The sequence below is a fragment of the Lampris incognitus genome, chromosome 12 (assembly GCF_029633865.1).
Source record: "Lampris incognitus isolate fLamInc1 chromosome 12, fLamInc1.hap2, whole genome shotgun sequence".
Taxonomy (NCBI): Eukaryota; Metazoa; Chordata; class Actinopteri; order Lampriformes; family Lampridae; genus Lampris; species Lampris incognitus.
This window is the reverse complement of record NC_079222.1, coordinates 4,975,649-4,997,784: the sequence shown is the minus strand read 5'-3', so window position 1 is coordinate 4,997,784 and position 22,136 is coordinate 4,975,649. Positions and strand designations below refer to the sequence as shown.

The following is a 22,136-nucleotide window of genomic DNA, read 5'->3' as shown; positions in this document are numbered from 1 at the left end:
AAAATAACCGGTTACATTACGTTCCACCGGCGTATCAGAAGGAGACTGTTTTGAAGTGGGCAAAGTCTTGTAAGGACTTCTCCAAAGGAGTTGAATCAAGTGCAACTGGACTTGGTATATATCCGTGAAGACGTTTCGCCTCTCATCCAAGAGGCTTCCTCAGTTCGTGCCTTTCTGACTAGACCAAGCTAGTCTGACTGGCTGCTGATGAGACTCAGAATTTATCCTCTAGGAGTCGTTGTCAGAGCCATAGATATGAGTGGCTCTTTTGTGTACCGATGTTTGGCCGCGCCCGTCGTTATCGGAGCTATGGATTTGCATTTGTTTAGCAGCGACGGTGGTTGGGGGTGTTAGTTTCGACTTCATTGTTCAGTGGTCATGAGGGTCGTTGGAGCCGTTAGTGAGCGACTGTTGTTCTTGGAGGCTAGGCTTCTTGAGTCTCCTGGCTAGAGATGAAAGGACGGCATTGTAAGTGGGAGATAGGTGGCGTCGCAGACCTCCTCCTCTGTTGAGGGATGGTTTTTCCAGTTTGGCATAGATGGCTTCCTTCACCCCTCTTTCAAATCTTCTATCTTCTCTGTCCAAAATGTGTACGTTGCTGTCCTGGAAGGAGTGTGTCTTCTCCAACGACCCTCATGACCACTGAACAATGAAGGCGAAACCAACACCCCCAACGACCGTCGCTGCTAAACAAATGCAAATCAACAGCTCCGATGGCAACGGGCGCGGCCAAACATCGGTACACAAAAGAGCCACGCATATCTATGGCTCTGTTAGCGACGGGCGTTGGTAAACATCGGGACACAAAGAGCCATGGACATCTATAGGTCTGATAACGACTCCTAGAGGATAAATTCTGAGCCTCATCACCAACCAGTCAGACTAGCTTGGTCTAGTCAGAAAGGCACGAACTGAGGAAGCCTCTTGGATGAGAGGCGAAACGTCTTCACGGATATATACCAAGCCCAGTTGCACTTGATTCAACTCCTTTGGACAACCATGACCTGGATGAATGAGAACATTCATAGACATCTTGTAAGGACTCTTCCTACAAAGGACCCAGAATTAAGATCTACGATGATTTCAGCACAGGGGAGGCGAAGAAGCGAGCAACATTCACCCCAGTCAGGGGACTTCCTCTACAAACAGGAAGTTGAGTTTGGCATGCTATGCCAAGCGCTTCTCCAAATCATCCTAAACAAGGAGCACATTTTCAACTCTGCGGAGACCGCGGAGGCCGTCTCCCAGCAGCACCTCCCCACTCGAGATGATTCAACAGCAAGCCAGCAGCACCTCCCCACTCGAGATGATTCAACAGCAAGCCAGCAGCACCTCCCCACTCGAGATGATTCAACAGCAAGCCAGAGGCCCATCTCTCCCAGGTGATGTTGTTTCAGCTTGACTAATACTTTATTAGGAATGTATGACTCTACCCTCGCGCCCTGAGCAGGATAAGCAGTTTAGATAATGGAGGGATGGATGGATGGATGGATGGATGGATGGATGGATGGATGGATGGATGGATGGATGGATGGATGGATGGATGGATGGATGGATGGATGGATGGATGACTCTATATGGTGAATCAGCCACGTGATGCTGTGTTGATTGTTCTTGTCTGATCTGGCGGACAGGGTGTTTGTTTTGTTTGTTTTTGTGTTTTTTCACCTGCGTGGATGTGAGACTCATTCATAAGCTGCCTTACTTTGGAATACAGTCTAGATCTTTGTTCAACAAACCCAATTCAGGAGAACATTACGAAGCGAACATAAAAATATAAAACAAAAAGACAATAATACACAACACAGCAGGGGACAGTGAAAGAAACACACATATTCAAGGCATCACATATTTACAAAGCCTTAATGGCCTTTTTTTTTTTGTTTTTAACATTTCGCAAAGATTTGAAATAATGCTCCAGTTCCATCTTGACTTGAACAATATGTGGTTTTTACCTGACCATCTGCATTTGGGAATATCAACTTTACCATATGAAATAAATTTAACAAAACACTTACTATCCCTGTTTTTTCATAGAAAAATAAAATATCCTCTTTCTCCAAATAAACTTTAATACCACCTGCTCTTTCTCAACCTCAAGCCAGAAAAGATTCACACATAAACATTCATAAAATAAGTGTAACGTTGTTTCAGCATAAACATTCATAAAATAAGTGTAACTTTGTTTCAACATAAACATTCATAAAATAAGTGTAACGTTGTTTCAACATAAACATTCATAAAATAAGTGTAACTTTGTTTCAACATAAACATTCATAAAATAAGTGTAACTTTGTTTCAACATAAACACTCATAAAATAAGTGTAACGTTGTTTCAACATAAACATTCATAAAATAAGTGTAACTTTGTTTCAACATAAACATTCATAAAATAAGCGTAACTTTGTTTCAACAGCATGATCACAAAAAACACGTTTACGTCTACGTCACGTTTGTATTTTTTTAAGTGTCTGATTTGTTGAATAAACAAGATGAATTGTTTTGAAATAATGATCATGATAATAATAACTTTATGTTACACTGTTCAAAACAAAGTCACCAAATGCTTTACAAGACAAAGAAAAAAATGGAAGACAAGCAATGATTACAGAACAATTTAAAAACAGTTTGAAAGTTTAACAATTTTGGGAAGGAAATATAAAAGCAAGAGGAGCTGCATATGAGGACAATAAAACAAGTAAAATAAAACAAGCTTATAAATACACATCTTTTATAATATTATGAAGAAGAAGAAGAACAATAAGAAGAAGAAGAAGAAATAATAATAACCCAAATATAACGACGAGTACTGTCAATCAAGTGACATCTGCCCTATAGTGCCTCAGGTCCATAGTTTGGACCCGGCTCTACAGGATGTAAAACAGGAAACAGGAAAGAAATAATAATAATAATAATAAAAATAATAATAATATACCCTGACCCCAGAGAAGCGGCTGATGATGAATGAATGAATAATAATAATAATAATAATAATATACCCTGACCCCAGAGAAGGGGCTGATGATGAATGAATGAATAATAATAATATTAATAATAATATACCCTGACCCCAGAGAAGGGGCTGATGATGAATGAATGAATAATAATAATAATAATAATAATAATATATCCTGACGACACCAGAGAAGGGGCTGATGATGAATGAATGAATAATAATAATAATAATAATAATAATATACCCTGACGACCCCAGAGAAGGGGCTGATGATGAATGAATGAATAATAATAATAATAATAATATACCCTGACGACCCCAGAGAAGCGGCTGATGATGAATGAATAATAATAATAATAATAATAATAACAATAATATACCCTGACGACCCCAGAGAAGGGGCTGATGATGAATGAATGAATAATAATAATAATAATAATATACCCTGACGACCCCAGAGAAGCGGCTGATGATGAATGAATGAATAATAATAATAATAATAATAATAATATACCCTGACGACCCCAGAGAAGCGGCTGATGATGAATGAACAATAATAATAATAATAATAATATAAGCAGCAGCTGCTTCCTTTTGGTGATGTCGATCCTGTAAATCTGCCTCTAGTCTGGCTTGGTCTAGCTGGTGGGTCATGGCTAATCTGGTTTATGAAATTATAAAATAAAGATCTTTAGCTTTGTTGGTGACACAACACGTAGCATTAAAGGTCCGTACGACATGGTACCAGTCAATGTTTTCAAATGGAGAATTCCAAAATGTTTTGCACGAGGAGTCATGTAATTAATAAGCCCATCCCTAATATAGCATCTATAATTACAATGTTCTTCCTTAATGTCCATCCCATTTAGCATCATCTTGACAGGAATTTCATGACATATCACTGCCTCGCAACAATCCTGCCGAGGCTGAAGCAATGGCGTCACCAGCTACCGCAAACTCCCGAGGAGTGACCGGAATGTCGTGCTTCCTTAAAGAGTTCCTGTGAGAAACCCGCAGGATGCTGTTATTAACCCGACGGTCAGAAATACACGTCTGTGTTCGAACACCCTGAGTTTGTTATTCCAAACTCAGTGTTTAGGGGGGGGGGGGGACATTATGTTTGTGAATAGAAGCCAAGCTCGGAGGGCCTGGCCTAGACTCTAGAGTCTGCATGACTACGGATGGCATGGCTTGATTTATGACGGCTCTGAACCAGTATTGTCGCCACCGTGTGGTTTACAGCTACATTACAGGGTATAAAAGTACCACGTTAGGAGCGGGGGACATTATGTGGTACATCGGTTGCAGGAACTCTGACTCCTCGCCACCTTTATGTGGACGAGCATCAGACAGGTGTTCTCTTCTGTGTATTATGTATGTATTCTGTTTATTTTCTAGCTCTGGCTGTATGTGGGAATGAGGGGTGTATGTGGTGGGTATTTTGTGGGGTGGGCATGTCCTGCAGAATGGTCTGCTAACTATTCCAAGGGTTAAAACAGAAAAACCTAAACTAAAACTAGGGAAAAACGTTTATGTTTGCAGCTGATCTTCAGCTAAATGACAGCTGCAATTTGACAACTGTTTCACTTTGATCCTGCACTTTAACTCAGTTTTATTTATTTGTATATTCTGTCTTTTTTCATTAATTTTATTCATTAAATTTTTACATTTCATTTTATCTTGTGCAGCTCATATTTCATGTCTTTGTCTTTGTGTATGAAATGATCTATATCATATAATATAATGTAATGTAAAGTACTATAATATAATATAATGTAATATAATATAATATTATGTAATGTAAAGTAATATAATATAATGTAATATAATATAATGTAATGTAAAGTAATGTAATATAATGTAAAGTAATATAATATAATGTAAAGTAATATAATATAATGTAATGTAAAGTAATATAATATAATATTATGTAATGTAAAGTAATATAATATAATGTAATGTAATATAATACAATATGATATTATATAATATAATCTAAATCTTCCCTCGACAGTTTTAGTGGGTATTGGAGGAGTTTACAGAGTTTTTATTAATTGGTCCTTGCTGCCAACATTGAGCCTATATTTAATCTAATGAAATTTAATTAAACTTTTTCTGGCACAGGAAACAAATCCTCTACACCAGACTCGACAAATCAAAACAAGCAACCATACAAAAAATAACCACAATATAATTATTGAAATCATAATAAGCTCACAAATAATCACAAATCACATAAATACACTTGTCTCACAAATAATCACAGTCACACAATACTCACAATAATACTAATGTATAATAATAACAATAATAATAATGATAATAATGATAATAATATATATGTATATGTGTTATAAACACATCTAGCATGGAGTGTGTGTGGACTTGTGTGTGGGCTTCATGAGAATGGACCAAAAACCCCAAAACCTAAAAAGCTGGCAACTCCTACACACCGTCTGTGTGACAGAATATTCTCCCAACTGCAACAAGCAACGCGTTGAGGTGGACAACACCTAAATGTCCTTTTCACATGTGGCTCCGATGGCGCGGTGGGACTATGTGTGACGCGGTGGGACACGGTGGAACGCGGTGGGACACTGTGGGATGCGGTGGGACGCGGTGGGACACGGTGGGACGGGGTGGGACACTGTGGGATGCGGTGGGACGCGGTGGGACACGGTGAGACACGGTGGGACACGGTGGGATGCGGTGGGATGCGGTGGGACGTGGTGGGACACGGTGGGACACTGTGGGACGCGGTGGGACGGGGTGGGACACTGTGGGATGCGGTGGGACGCGGTGGGACACGGTGAGACGCGTTGGGACGCAGTGGGACGCGGTGGGACACGGTGGGACGCGGTGGGACACGGTGGGACGCGGTGGGACGGGGTGGGACGTGGTGGGACCCGGTGGGACACGGTGGGACGCGGTGGGACGGGGTGGGACGGGGTGTGACGCGGTGTGACGCGGTGGGACACGGTGGGACGCGGTGGGACGGGGTGGGACGCGGTGGGACGCGGTAGGACGCGGTGGGACACGGTGGGACGCGGTGGGACGGGGTGGGACACGGTGGGACACTGTGGGACGCGGTGGGACACGGTTGGACGGGGTGGGACGCGGTGGGACGCGGTAGGACGGGGTGGGACACGGTGAGACACGGTGGGACGCGGTGGGACACTGTGGGACGCGGTGGGACACGGTTGGACGCGGTGGGACACGGTTGGACGGGGTGGGACGGGGTGGGACGCGGTGGGACGCGGTAGGACGGGGTGGGACACGGTGAGACACGGTGGGACGCGGTGGGACACTGTGGGACGCGGTGGGACACGGTTGGACGCGGTGGGACGGGGTGGGACACGGTGGGACGCGGTGGGACACGGTGGGATGCGGTAGGATGGGGTGGGACACGGTGAGACACGGTGGGACGGGGTGGGACACTGTGGGACGCGGTGGGACACGGTTGGACGCGGTGGGATGGGGTGGGACGGGGTGAGACACGGTGGGATGCGGTGGGACGGGGTGGGACAAGGTGGGACGCGGTGGGACACGGTGGGATGCGGTAGGACGGGGTGGGACACGGTGAGACACGGTGAGACACGGTGGGACGTGGTGGGGGACACGGTGGGACGGGGTGAGACATGGTGGGACACGGTGGGACGGGGTGGGACGCGGTGGGACACGGTGGGACGGGGTGAGACACGGTGGGACGGGGTTGGACGCGGTGGGACGTGGTGGAAGTAGACGTGAGACATGCAGCAGGCAGCTGGGTGACAGCAGCCAGACTTCCATGACTTCACCAACACGTTTGTTTGCTGTTCAAAAGCAGAGCTGATCACGTGGCAACTAGAAGACCCTGAAACAACGAGGCTCGAGGCTTCTTCTCCTAAATTAGTCATTAGAACGCCTGGTAATTTACATATTTACCAAACACTAAATCGCACATGTGTTCATGAACTTTAATGAGGTACAATCTGTTTCTTATCTGAATTATAGTTTTTGTCATGCAGCTAAGACCACACATTATTAATTATTAAAATCATAATAATGATAATAATGATAATTATCATTATTATTGTTATTATTATTATTACTGCTGTATGAAAAGCAACCCACTCCTGTTCAGGCCATGTTAAACTTGGACTGAGACATTGAGGGATTGCAAAAACTACAAATAAATAAATAAAGCAGGCATGTTAAATCTAATGGAAAGGAATCGATCTTAATTAATGAGGCAACACTAAAACAACGAGGCAACATTTCCATGACGACACGTCTTAATAATTAATGTCCACCCGACGGCAGCGACTCGCTGCTGCAGCAGCTTCAAACCGTGTCTTTATTGGTTCGTCACTGTGTCAGCCTCATTATGCAACACATTACACTGCAGATTTTAACCTTCACAAACTAACAACACGTGCACCCCCACCCCCACCCTCCACCTCCACCCTCCACCCCCACCGGCTCTCTCCTAACCTCCCCCCTCCGGCCTCAGAGCCAAATCAATATACAACACACGACAAACAGTAACTGAATAACATCCCCAGACAGGAGACACGTGTCAGGGTTAAGAGGAACCCAACCCGGTTCTGACAGCGACCCAGCAGCCGGAGGCCTCGGCGCTCCTTGTGCCGACAGAGTCAGTCAGTGGTTGACTACAGGTGGAGGTGGACTGGAAGGAGGACTCTCTCTAGTGACGTCTCAGACCCCCTCTTGTTCATACCACACCTGCTTTCCCACGACTACGAAACCCGATTTAACTCACACGTCTCCCCCCCCCCCTCCCCCCTCCCCGGTCCTGCTGGTAAACCACGGTCCCTGCAGATCACCTGCTACCCAGGTCCAACTCACCAAATCCTCCAGCACCGCTCCGACAACTGACCGGTACAACCCCCGATCTGACCGTCCATAAAGACACCACGTTCTTCCTGCCGGCCTTTCAAGAAGCCTTGTCGGACCTGGGCTCCTTCAACACCACCAACTCGCCTCCTTCCTGCAGCTGGCCAACCCCCCCCCCCCCCCCCCCCCCAACAGAACCCGTTTCCTCCTCAACCCCTCCAACTGTCGGGGATCACATGCGGACCTGCATCTCATGTGGCTCCCATGCACGTGAGGGACGGTCAGCTGGCGTCTCCAGACCCTCCCGAGCTCTCTGGTCTTCTGTCTGCACCGCCTTTCACAGGGAGCTGCTCCGCAGACCTCATCCACACGCCAACACCGCCCGTTCCGGCCACCCTCCTCCATACCCCAGGAGCTCAGTGTGGTGAGAGTGCGTACCGGTAAAACAGGAAGTACTTGTGTTCAGATTGGGTTCCAGGTCTTAGTGCTCCGCACCGCTGGACTGCTCCATCAGAAAGGGGACGGAAACCACTGACAGTAGCTATGGACACGCTGAGACTGGGACACAAAATACTTTGGAGTACAAAAACAGACTGAGGGGCGTCCGGGTGGCGAGGTGGTGCACTCTATTGCCTACCAACACGGGGATCACGGGTTCGAATCCCTGGGTTCCCTGGGTTGGTCGGGCGTCCCTCTACAGACACAACTGGCCGTGTCTGCGGGTGGGAAGGCGGACGTGGGTATGTGTATGTGTTGGGATAGGCTCCAGCTTCCCCGTGACCCTGAGAGCAGGATAAGGGGTTTGGATAATGGATGGATGGATGGATGGATGGCTGGCTGGATGGATGGATGGCTGGCTGGTTGGCTGGATGGATGGATGGATGGATGGCTGGCTGGCTGGCTGGATGGATGGATGGATGGATGGATGGATGGCTGGCTGGCTGGCTGGTTGGCTAGCTGGATGGATGGATGGCTGGATGGATGGATGGATGGATGGCTGGATGGATGGATGGATGGCTGGCTGGTTGGCTAGCTGGATGGATGGCTGGCTGGCTGGCTGGCTGGCTGGATGGATGGCTGGCTGGATGGATGGCTGGCTGGCTGGCTGGCTGGATGGATGGCTGGCTGGATGGCCGGATGGATGGATGGATAACTGCAATATAAACTGGTTCCTTGGTCGGTATAATGTGCAAATGATCCGTTTTTATTTAATCACAGCAATGGTTCTGCATTTACATAGAACAACATGGATGGTGACAAGTGTCCGGCGGGTATCAGGTACAAACCACCTGGGGTAGCTGGTGATTTAGGTACAAACCACCTGGGGTAGCTGGTGATTCAGGTACAAACCACCTGGGGTAGCTGGTGATTCAGGCACAAACCACCTGGGGTAGCTGGTGGTTCGGGTACAAACCACCTGGGGTAGCTGGTGGTTCGGGTACAAACCACCTGGGGTTGCTGGTGGTTCGGGTACAAACCACCTGGGGTAGCTGGTGATTCAGGTACAAACCACCTGGGGTAGCTGGTGATTCGGGTACAAACCACCTGGGGTAGCTGGTGATTCGGGTACAAACCACCTGGGGTAGCTGGTGATTCAGGTACAAACCACCTGGGGTAGCTGGTGATTCGGGTGCAAACCACCTGGGGTAGCTGGTGATTCGGGTGCAAACCACCTGGGGTAGCTGGTGATTCAGGTACAAACCACCTGGGGTAGCTTGTGGTTCGGGTGAAAACCACCTGGGGTAGCTGGTGATTCGGGTGCAAACCACCTGGGGTAGCTGGTGATTCAGGTACAAACCACCTGGGGTAGCTTGTGGTTCGGGTGCAAACCACCTGGGGTAGCTGGTGGTTCGGGTACAAACCACCTGGGGTAGCTGGTGATTCGGGTACAAACCACCTGGGGTTGCTGGTGGTTCGGGTACAAACCACCTGGGGTAGCTGGTGATTCAGGTACAAACCACCTGGGGTAGCTGGTGATTCGGGTACAAACCACCTGGGGTAGCTGGTGATTCGGGTACAAACCACCTGGGGTAGCTGGTGATTCAGGTACAAACCACCTGGGGTAGCTGGTGATTCGGGTGCAAACCACCTGGGGTAGCTGGTGATTCGGGTGCAAACCACCTGGGGTAGCTGGTGATTCAGGTACAAACCACCTGGGGTAGCTTGTGGTTCGGGTGAAAACCACCTGGGGTAGCTGGTGATTCGGGTGCAAACCACCTGGGGTAGCTGGTGATTCAGGTACAAACCACCTGGGGTAGCTTGTGGTTCGGGTGCAAACCACCTGGGGTAGCTGGTGGTTCGGGTACAAACCACCTGGGGTAGCTGGTGATTCAGGTACAAACCACCTGGGGTAGCTGGTGGTTCGGGTACAAACCACCTGGGGTAGCTGGTGATTCAGGTACAAACCACCTGGGGTAGCTGGTGGTCCTGGTGCAAACCACCTGGGGTAGCTGGTGGTTCGGGTACAAACCACCTGGGGTAGCTGGTGGTTCAGGTTCAAAACACCTGGGGTAGCTGGTGGTCCTGGTTCAAACCAGCTGGGGTAGCTGGTGGTTCAGAAACACTATTCTGCACACTCAGAGAAAGCCACATTTAAGACCATACTTATGAGGGCTACCAATTTTAATGGGTTACCGTGTGTGAAAAAAGGGGTACACATTATTCCCAACTCCAAATTCCCGACACCAAATGTAGTGTTTACACCCCCCCCCCACCCCCACCCCCCCCGTGAGGCTGAACGCCGAGGGTTCTCAACATGAACGACGATTCGAGTGTTCACCGTGCAGACATCCAAGGTAGTCCTGGGCTGGGACCGTGTGCGGGGTCCCCCCCTGCCCCGGCGGCGGGGGGCTTCAGAAGAGGCTGCCCTCGGCCAACAGCGTGCAGAGCTCCAGCAGCAGCCCCTTCACGTACACCCGCACGGTGTAGAAGGTGGTGAGCAGGTCCTGCGTGCTGAACAGCGTGTCCGCCAGGGCGAAGCTCAGCGTGGAGGGAATGAACCCGCGGCCGTACTCCACCATCCAGGTGCCGGCGCTCCACTGGACCGACGTGGCCTCGCCCGCTTTGTGCACGACGGTGTCACCTGGGGGAGGGTCGAGTCCAAGCACAGATACCTGGTTTAGTAAAGCATGTTAAAAACAATGTTCTGTGTAAGAAAGAACATACTAGAACCTGAGTTCTGTGCACACGTGTGTGTGTGTGTCTGTGTGTATATATACTATATATATATATGTATATATATATACACTACCGTTCAAAAGTTTGGGATCACCCAAACAATGTTGTGTTTTCCATGAAAAGTCACACTTATTCACCACCATATGTTGTGAAATGAATAGAAAATAGAGTCAAGACATTGACAAGGTTAGAAATAATGATTTGTATTTGAAATAAGATTTTTTTTACATCAAACTTTGCTTTCGTCAAAGAATCCTCCATTTGCAGCAATTACAGCATTGCAGACCTTTGGCATTCTAGCTGTTAATTTGTTGAGGTAATCTGGAGAAATTGCACCCCACGCTTCCAGAAGCAGCTCCCACAAGTTGGATTGGTTGGATGGGCACTTCTTTGAGCAGATTGAGTTTCTGGAGCATCACATTTGTGGGGTCAATTAAACGCTCAAAATGGCCAGAAAAGGAGAACTTTCATCTGAAACTCGACAGTCTATTCTTGTTCTTAGAAATGAAGGCTATTCCATGCGAGAAATTGCTAAGAAATTGAAGATTTCCAACACCGGTGTGTACTACTCCCTTCAGAGGACAGCACAAACAGGCTCTAACCAGAGTAGAAAAAGAAGTGGGAGGCCGCGTTGCACAACTGAGCAAGAAGATAAGTACATTAGAGTCTCTAGTTTGAGAAACAGACGCCTCACAGGTCCCCAACTGGCATCTTCATTAAATAGTACCTGTTAGAGCCTGTTTGTGCTGTCCTCTGAAGGGAGTAGTACACAGCGGTGTAGGAAATCTTCAATTTCTTAGCAATTTCTCGCATGGAATAGCCTTCATTTCTAAGAACAAGAATAGACTGTCGAGTTTCAGATGAAAGTTCTCTTTTTCTGGCCATTTTGAGCGTTTAATTGACCCCACAAATGTGATGCTCCAGAAACTCAATCTGCTCAAAGAAGTGCCCATCCAACCAATCCAACTTGTGGGAGCTGCTTCTGGAAGCGTGGGGTGCAATTTCTCCAGATTACCTCAACAAATTAACAGCTAGAATGCCAAAGGTCTGCAATGCTGTAATTGCTGCAAATGGAGGATTCTTTGACGAAAGCAAAGTTTGATGTAAAAAAAATCTTATTTCAAATACAAATCATTATTTCTAACCTTGTCAATGTCTTGACTCTATTTTCTATTCATTTCACAACATATGGTGGTGAATAAGTGTGACTTTTCATGGAAAACACAAAATTGTTTGGGTGATCCCAAACTGTTGAACGGTAGTGTATGTATGTATATATATATGTATGTATGTGTATATATGTGTGTATGTATGTATGTATGTATGTGTGTGTGTGTGTATATATATATATATATATATATATATATATATATATATACACACACATAATACATGTGTTACCTGGGTAAAAGATCTCGCTCTTCGTGGTTCCCTCCTTCCACTGCCTGAAGGTGCCAGAGATGATGGTGTCAGAGATCTCTGCCCAGTAACGACCTGAGGGAGGAGGGAGGAAGGCCCACAGAGGAGGTGAAGGTTAGCAAGGGAAGGAAGGGGGGGACGGGAAGGAGACAAAAGAGGGGAGAAGGGAGCAAACAGGGAAACAGAAGAGGAGGTGGAAGGATGAGGGAGAAAGGCAGAGGAGCAAAAGAATAACAACAAAACAGTGAATATAGGCAAAAGTAAGGTCTCTTCCATCTCCTGTCATTCACTCCTGCTCTCACACTTGCGTGTTCACGGTACAAACCGGCCTTGCTGACCCCGAGTCGTCCACTCGCCAACACAGAACACCGGCGTTCCCGTTCTTTAAGACACCATTTTCCAAGCCTTCTGCTTAAACACCCATGCCGGGCGTTACCGACAGGTGGTACCGGGTCAGTAGTCACTATCAGTGGACGTCTCAACGGTCTGCAGGCCCACTGTGTGACCGAACACACGGCCCAGACTTCGCAACACCCATTAATAACGACGATGACTGAATAATTAATCATATTAATCATAATACATAATTATAATCAATAATTATATAAATTATAATACAAATTTATTGTATAAAATTCACATATATTTATATAATAATACGAATTTATTATAATTTATATCAAATATATGAATTTATATAAAATTATTACATTAAATAAAAATTATAAATTATATAAATTACAAATTATAAATATAATTGTAATTATAAAATTATAATATAATACATATATATAATATAAATGTATAAGATCCAAGATTCAACAGTCTTTATATGTTACGTCTCGTAAAAGTATAAGAGAGTAAAACTCTTGAACGTCGGCTCCTCAACACTGCAGCAACAGTAAGTAAATAACAAAACTGAACAGAAAAGCAGTAATATAAATTAATAATAATAACACAAATATAACAATATCAAATAATTAATAAACGACTTTAAATATCCATGCCAGGCGTCGCTGACAGAAGGCCGTATCAGTCAGTGGTAGCTATCAGTGGTGGTCTCAACAGTGTGTAGGTGGAGTGGGTGACCGAACACATGGCCCAGTCTTCACAACACCCATTAATAACGACGATGATTGAATAATTAATAATCATAATCATAATATAATACATAATTATAATTAATAATTATATAAATAATACAAATTTATTGTATAAAATTCCCATATATTTATATAAGAATTTATATAAAAATGTATTATTATAATTTATATCAAATATATGAATTTATATAAAATGATTACATACAATAAAAATTATAAATTATATAATTATAATTATATAATTATGTAAGTAAATAACAAAACTGAACAGAAAAGCAGTAATATCAATTAATAATAATAATAACAAATGATATAACAATATTAAATAATTAATAAACGACTTTAAGTATCCATGCCAGGCGTCGCTGACAGAAGGCCGTATCAGTCAGTGGTAGCTATCAGTGAAGGTCTCAACAGTGTGTAGGTGGACTGTGTGACCGAACACATGGCCCAGTCTTCACAACACCCATTAATAACGACGATGATTGAATAATTAATAATATTAATCATAATATAATACATAATTATAATTAATAATTATATAAATTATAATACAAATTTATTGTATAAAATTCCCATATATTTATATAATAAGAAGAATTTATATAAAAATGTATTACTATAATTTATATCAAATATATGAATTTATATAAAATTATTATATACAATAAAAATTATAAATTATATAATTATAATTATATAATTATGTAAGTAAATAACAAAACTGAACAGAAAAGCAGTAATATCAATTAATAATAATAATATCAAATAATATAACAATATTAAATAATTAATAAACGACTTTAAGTATCTATGCCAGGCGTCGCTGACAGAAGGCCGTATCAGTCAGTGGTAGCTATCAGTGAAGGTCTCAACAGTGTGTAGGTGGAGTGGGTGACTGAACACACGGCCCAGTCTTCACACGCTCATGTGACCTTTCAACCACTAAAAATATACACATATCTGCCACGTGCCGGAGGTGTAAGATAAGAAGGCAGTCTGCCCCATGCAAATGCCCCGGAGGTGCCCTGACCTGGAGGTGGTTTGGAACTTCATTATAACCACAGCTTCAGACATCATGGAGCACGACACACCTCAAGACCCCAGGGTTTGGTTCCTGGCTGACACCGACACGCTTCAAGTAACCCACCATGAGAAGCATTTCGTATTTCTTGCCGGCACAGCAGGGTGAAAATACCCTTATAAACTGGAAGTCAGAAAAGCTGAACGACCTTTCATCAACCTGAACCCCGCAGAAGATTCTGCACCATGTCTGCAGAAAACCTGCAATACTTAACAGAACCTGGGGCTCCTTCCAAGACCCCCTCCCGTCAATAAATCCACTTGGTTGATCTGCTTGGTAGAACTGCTGTTTTATGTGCGTGTTATACATACATATATATATACATACATATATACATACATACATATATACACACACATGTATATGTATATATACGTATATATATATGTGTATGTATGTATATATATGTGTATGTATGTATGTATGTATATACATACATACATACATACATACATATACATACACACACATATATATACATATATATACATACACACATACATACATATACATATATATATATACATATATACACATATATATACACACACATATATATATATATACACACACATATACACACACACACACATATATATATATATATATACACACATATATATTTTATTTTCAAAAAAATGTTTTTTTAACATATCTTTGAAGGACTTGAAGTTGTGAACGATGTTGTGCATTGTACCATTCATGGGATGGGGTCGGGTGGGGTGGGGGGGTGCGTTTATTTTGTTTTGTTCTTTCTCTTTTCTCTGTCTTTTATTTTCTTCTGGCTCTATTTTCCGTTATTGTACTTTGCACTTAGCACAGAACTGACAATGTTCTCGTTTGGCGCGCTGTCAATAAATAAACCTATAAAATGCAAATGTTATCGCATGAAATGCAAAACCCTGCTCCCTCTCACCCGAGTGTCCCCCGGTGTCCACAGCCGTCCCAAACAGCAGCACGTACTCGGTCAGCGAGGCGTGCAGGAGACACATGGAGCCCATCCAGCCACCGGCGTTCACAAACACCCACTGCAGGTCCTCATCCTGCAGGATGTGCCCCGGGTACCTGTACCAGACGGGTCCGTTAGCCAGTACACGTTCCACAGTGCTAACCCTACATTCCCCCCCGCTTCACATACGCAGGGTCCTGGTGACGGCAGGTCTTCAGGCCAAACCTGCTGGCGTCTCCATGTTGTATTGGAACTAGAGGATCAATGATGACGTTTTATTTAGCTTTTTTGGGGACCCCCCCCCCCCCATTGTATCCGGCCAATTACCCCACTCTTTTCTCCACTCAGACCCAATTTCCCCTCGGGGACGAATAAAGTATTCTGGTTCTGATTCTTACGAGTCGCTGCTCCTCCCCCTCTGCTGATCCGGGGAGGGCTGCAGACTACCACATGCATCCTCCCATACATGTGGAGTCGCCAGCCACTTCTTTTCACCTGACAGTGAGGAGTTTCGCCAGGGGGACGTAGCGTGTGGGAGGATCATGCTATTCCCCCCGGTTCCCCCTCCCCCCTGAACAGGCACCCTGACCAACCAGAGGAGGCGCTAGTGCAGCGACCAGGACACACACCCACATCCGGCTTCCCACCCGCAGACACGGCCAACTGTGTCTGTAGGGACGCCCGACCAAGCCGGAGGCAACACGGGGATTCGAACCGGCGATCCTCGTGTTGGTAGGCAACGGAATAGACCGCCACGCTACCCGGACGCCCGACGTTTTAATTTTTTGACAGCAGCAGAGTTGTGTTCTTTCTTCCTGTCTTTTCCTCGACATGTTTCTAGTCTTATTTTTACATTACTGCCTTTACCTCTTCCTGAGTTCCACCACCACTTTGGAGAAGGCCTGCTCGTGGTCCTGACCTGCGGACAAAGACACAGACAGAGGGAAGCGGTTGAAAAATTCAACTTTGGGCTACCTGAACTGGATTTGTTCTCTGCTCGTGGCACCTGACTTCTGCCAGACTGGGACGAAGCAGGTTATCATTTAATGCACCGAAATACTGTCGTCTCACAATACAACGACAGCAGTCGACTGGGTTAGAGCACGGTTCGAATCACGGTGGAGATTTGGGGGGGGGGGGTCTGAACCTCCTAATTAAGACTGGAACCCCCCCAAAAGAGGTAAAAACAACAGTGACCTCTTCAGTCTCAGCTGACTGCAGGGTGTCCCACCCTTATGAACAATGCAGTGACTGCAGGTGTCCCACCCTTATGAACAATACAGTGACTGCAGGTGTCCCACCCTTATGAACAATGCAGTGACTGCAGGTATCTCGCCCTTATGAACAATGCAGTGACTGCAGGTATCCCGCCCTTATGAACAATACAGTGACTGCAGGTATCTCACCCTTATGAACAATGCAGTGACTGCAGGTATCTCACCCTTATGAACAATACAGTGACTGCAGGTATCTCGCCCTTATGAACAATGCAGTGACTGCAGGTATCTCACCCTTATGAACAATACAGTGACTGAAGGTGTTCCACCCTTATGAACAATACAGTGACTGCAGGTATCTCGCCCTTATGAACAATGCAGTGACTGCAGGTATCTCGCCCTTATGAACAATGCAGTGACTGCATGTATCTCACCCTTATGAACAATACAGTGACTGCAGGTATCTCGCCCTTATGAACAATACAGTGACTGCAGGCATCTCACCCTTATGAGCCATGCAGTGACTGCAGGTATCTCGCCCTTATGAACAATGCAGTGACTGCAGGTATCTCACCCTTATGAACAATACAGTGACTGCAGGTATCTCCCCCTTATGAACAATGCAGTGACTGCAGGTATCTCACCCTTATGAACAATACAGTGACTGCAGGTATCTCCCCCTTATGAACAATGCAGTGACTGCAGGTATATCACCCTTATGAACAATACAGTGACTGCATGTATCTCACCCTTATGAACAATACAGTGACTGCAGGTGTCCCACCCTTATGAACAATACAGTGACTGCATGTATATCACCCTTATGAACAATACAGTGACTGCAGGTATCGCACCCTTATGAACAATGCAGTGACTGCATGTATCTCGCCCTTATGAACAATACAGTGACTGCAGGTATCTCACCCTTATGAACAATACAGTGACTGCAGGTATCTCGCCCTTATGAACAATACAGTGACTGCATGTATCTCACCCTTATGAACAATGCAGTGACTGCAGGTATCTCCCCCTTATGAACAATGCAGTGACTGCAGGTATCTCACCCTTATGAACAATGCAGTGACTGCAGGTATCTCGCCCTTATGAACAATACAGTGACTGCAGGTGTCTAACCATTATGAACAATGCAGTGACTGCAGGTATCTCGCCTTTATGAACAATACAGTGACTGCATGTATCGCACCCTTATGAACAATGCAGTGACTGCAGGTATCTCGCCCTTATGAACAATACAGTGACTGCAGGTATCTCGCCCTTATGAACAATACAGTGACTGCATGTATCTCACCCTTATGAACAATACAGTGACTGCAGGTATCTCACCCTTATGAACAATGCAGTGACTGCATGTATCGCACCCTTATGAACAATACAGTGACTGCAGGTATCTCGCCCTTATGAACAATGCAGTGACTGCATGTATCTCACCCTTATGAACAATACAGTGACTGCAGGTATCTCGCCCTTATGAACAATACAGTGACTGCAGGTATCTCACCCTTATGAACAATGCAGTGACTGCAGGTATCTCGCCCTTATGAACAATGCAGTGACTGCAGGTATCTCGCCCTTATGAACAATACAGTGACTGCAGGTATCTCACCCTTATGAACAATGCAGTGACTGCAGGTATCTCGCCCTTATGAACAATGCAGTGACTGCAGGTATCTCACCCTTATGAACAATACAGCAGCATAATGGCTGCAACCAACGACCGGTTTCATATGCAGATATGGGTGTGAACGTTCACTAGAGTGATGAAACGTTTCTCTCGATAAACGCCGTGTCCAGATGAACCGATCCAACTTCCCGTGATATTAAAACCCATGTGTGGTGAAGGCTGATTAATTGTATAAGCTCAAATGCGTGACTACTTTATTGAACTCGGATTAGATTTGGTTCACAGACTCAACTTGAGGGGAGGGGATATCTGGCACTTTTTCGTGCTTAACAAAAGCAAGTTGAAACTTGTAAGAATTAGGGCTTAGAAATGAAATTCAACCTATATTTTCTGTGGTTGTCCATCCATCCATCCATCCATCCATCCATTATCCAAACCGCTTATCCCAGTTGGGGTGGCGGGGATGCTGGAGCCTATCCCAGCAGTCATTGGGCGGCAGGCGGGGAGACACCCTGGACAGGCCGCCAGTCCATCACAGGGCCCACACACACACACTCATGGGGACAATTTAGTACGGCTGATTCACCTGACCGACATGTCTTTGGACTGTGGGAGGAAACCGGAGCACCCGGAGAACATGCAAACTCCACACAGAGGACGACCCGGGACGACCCCCAAGGTTGGACAACCTTGGGGTTTGAACCCAAGACCTTCTTGCTGTGAGGCGACTGCGCTAACCACAGCGCCACAGTGCCGCCAGATCACTGAGGTTTAATATTGAAATATGTAAAGACTGGATAGAAGAAACCTATTGAAAACCAACACAAAAGAATATGAGTTTGGGTTTACATCCTAAAACCACCAGACCTAGCAGAACCACACCACACTGTGTGGTTGTCATGCAGGCTTAATGCTGAGCAGGACAGTCTGTGTGATGGTGAGTTTTACATTTATGTGTTGTTGTATTAAGGAAGCAGGGGGGGGGGGGGGGGGGCGGAATGACAGTCAGCAGGCAGGACCCAGCAGCATGGAGGCGAGTTACAAAGGAGACTGCACTTTAAGATGTATGCCAGGGGTGCCCAACTCCAGGCCTCGAGGGCCGCAGTGTCAGCAGGTATTGGTTACAAGCATGCACTACACCACCTGATTTAACTAATTCCTTTCCCTCCTTGGTCCAAGAGGTGAGCTAATTAGTTAAATCAGGTGGTGTACTGCATGGTTGCAACAAATACCTGCAGGCACTGCGGGCCTCGAGGCCTGGAGTTGGGCACCCCTGATGTATGCCATCATAGCAGATATTCAGGCACTAGTACCTCCAGAAACTGGTGGGGTGCACAACAGTCACGCCCTCCTGTTCTCAACTAATACGCTAGGACTTTTGTTTAAGTGTTGGCTGCTGATAGTAAAGAAAGTCATGGTGCAGTATCGTGTGGGTCTGTGTTTGAGCAGCAACTATGGTCACAGGGGTGGGCAATCTTATCCAGAAGGGGCCAGTGTGAGTGAAGGTTTTTTTTTCCCCAACAAAGCAGTTACACACCGGTGTCTCCTAATCAAGTTCCTCAGCAGAGACGCCACTGGTTGATTAGTGGGATCAGGTGTTTAACTGCTTGGTTGGAACAAAAACCTTCACCCACACCGGCCCTTACTGGATAAGACTGCCCACCCTTGGTCTACTGTTTCTGTGTGTATGTGGGTCTGACTCGCTGGCAGTGTTGCTCTGGAAATACTTTGTTGGTGACCCCTGACTACAAAACGTGTGTGGTATGTGCCCCATGAGCTGGTGTAATGGATTTGACTTATCATCACCTCCAGGCCTTACGTTAAACAAGCAAGATACTGTAAGGCAGCATTTCCCAAACCAGTCTTCAAGGACCCCCTATCCTGCAGATTTTCATTGCAACCCTGCATAGGTAGCCCTGCTTGTACTTACTCAACCAATCATCTCACAGCACTTAATTATGCAAGGTGTGCAACAGCTGACATAATTCATTGCTGATTGGTTGAATAACTACAAACAGGTACCTATTCAGGGTTGCAAAGAAAATCTGCAGGATAGGGGGTCCTCGAGGACTGGGTTGGGAAACACTGCTGTAAGGACTGTAAGATTTCAGCTCACTGAGGCGCACACCTGGGCTTGTACTGGGTTCCCTTTACGCCAGGGGTGGGCAGTCTTGTCCAGAAAGGGCCGGCGTTGGTGCAGGTTTTTGTTCCAACCAAGCAGTCACACACCAGATCCCACTAATCAGCCAGCAGAGTCTCTGCTGAGGAACTTGATTAGGAGGCACAGGTGTGTAACTGCCTGGTTGGGACAAAAACCTTCACCCTTTCTGGACAAGACTGCCCACCCCTCCTTTACGCCCTGGAGACAAAGTTGACCCCCCCCCCTCCCATTGTCATGGTATAAATCACACTCTCTGTTGGAACATATCATATAGTTAGACAGATGCATAGCTGACCCCCCCCCCCCAGCTGCCCACCGCTACCCCCCCTCCCATTGTCATGGTATAAATCACACTCTCTGTTGGAACATATCATATAGTTAGATAGATGCATAGCTGACCCCCCCCCTCCAGCTGCCCACCGCTACCCCCCCTCCCATTGTCATGGTATAAATCACACTCTCTGTTGGAACATATCATATAGTTAGACAGATGCATAGCTGACCCCCCCCCCTCCAGCTGCCCACCGCTACCCCCCCTCCCTCCCATTGTCATGGTATAAATCACACTCTCTGTTGGAACATATCATATAGTTAGATAGATGCATAGCTGACCCCCCCCCCCCTCCAGCTGCCCACCGCTACCCCCCCCCCCTCCCATTGTCATGGTATAAATCACACTCTCTGTTGGAACATATCATATAGTTAGATAGATGCATAGCTGACCCCCCCCCTCCAGCTGCCCACCGCTACCCCCCCCTCCCATTGTCATGGTATAAATCACACTCTCTGTTGGAACATATCATATAGTTAGATAGATGCATAGCTGACCCCCCCCCCAGCTGCCCACCGCTAACCCCCCCCCCCACTCACCTGCATATTGTTTGGCCAGTTTAGCGACGTCCTCTTTGCTGAAAACATACTGCTTGCTGGCCAGCCAGTACTGCAGCAGCGCCACGATTAAGACGGAGAAGCCAAACAGAACAGCGCATTTCAAACTGACTTTGACCCAAGACATGATTGACGGACGAGTCCACCGGCTCGTGTGAACACGGAACGGACGAGTTTAGCAACACGGACAGCGCGGGGGAAGCATGGCAGCCGATTACCGTCTTTACTTCCTGGTCCCGGACGTGCCTCTTTTTTCTTTTTTCTTTTTTTTTTCCTAAGCCGCCCCGGGAACATCAGCCCCCTGATTGGTTAAGGGCTGGGAAGCCTGCCTTTTGATTGGTTAAAGTAGGTTTCGGGTGAACGTTTGCTCTAAAAAGTGGGCTGGGAAAACGCCGCACGCGCCCGGGATTTGGGCAAATCAGCCAATCGGACGCCAGCACACAGAACGCGTCCGCGGTGAGCCGGGGTTGCCAGGTTCCACTCAACCTCCTTTTTATAACCTCTCTCTCTCTCTCTCTCTCTCTCTCTCTCTCTCTCTCTCTCTCTCTCTCTCTCTCTCTCTCTCTCTCTCTCTCTCTCTCTCTCTCTCTCTCTCTCTCTCTCTCTCTCTCTCTCTCTCTCTCTCTCTCTCTCTCTCTCTGTTTCATACGACTGCTCTCAAGGTTTATCAGTCCGCGTAACTAACAAATATAGTTTGTAACATT

At 45.9% G+C, this 22,136-nt stretch overlaps 1 protein-coding gene across 1 annotated transcript; it reads right to left on the bottom strand.

The window, feature by feature from the left end:
• Nucleotides 1–10,522: 10,522 nt before the first annotated feature.
• On the bottom strand, nucleotides 10,523–21,659 carry sigmar1 (sigma non-opioid intracellular receptor 1). The gene is made up of 5 exons (XM_056291077.1): nucleotides 21,415–21,659; nucleotides 16,392–16,443; nucleotides 15,492–15,640; nucleotides 12,371–12,463; nucleotides 10,523–10,874 (listed from the first exon to the last, which is right to left on the bottom strand). The coding sequence occupies exons 1-5, from the start codon at nucleotides 21,557–21,559 to the stop codon at nucleotides 10,645–10,647; spliced, it is 669 nt and encodes a 222-aa protein (XP_056147052.1). The 5' UTR covers nucleotides 21,560–21,659; the 3' UTR covers nucleotides 10,523–10,644.
• Between the last annotated feature and the right edge of the window lie 477 nt (nucleotides 21,660–22,136).

Coding starts and splice junctions, on each gene's coding strand:
- sigmar1 (XM_056291077.1), bottom strand. CDS start 21,559: ATGTCTTGGGTCAAAGTCAGTTTGAAATGCGCTGTTCTGTTTGGCTTC. Junction 16,444..21,414: donor ACTGGCCAAACAATATGCAG/GTGAGTGGGGGG, acceptor CTTTGTCCGCAG/GTCAGGACCACGAGCAGGCC. Junction 12,464..15,491: donor GGACACCGGGGGACACTCGG/GTGAGAGGGAGC, acceptor CTCCTCCCTCAG/GTCGTTACTGGGCAGAGATC.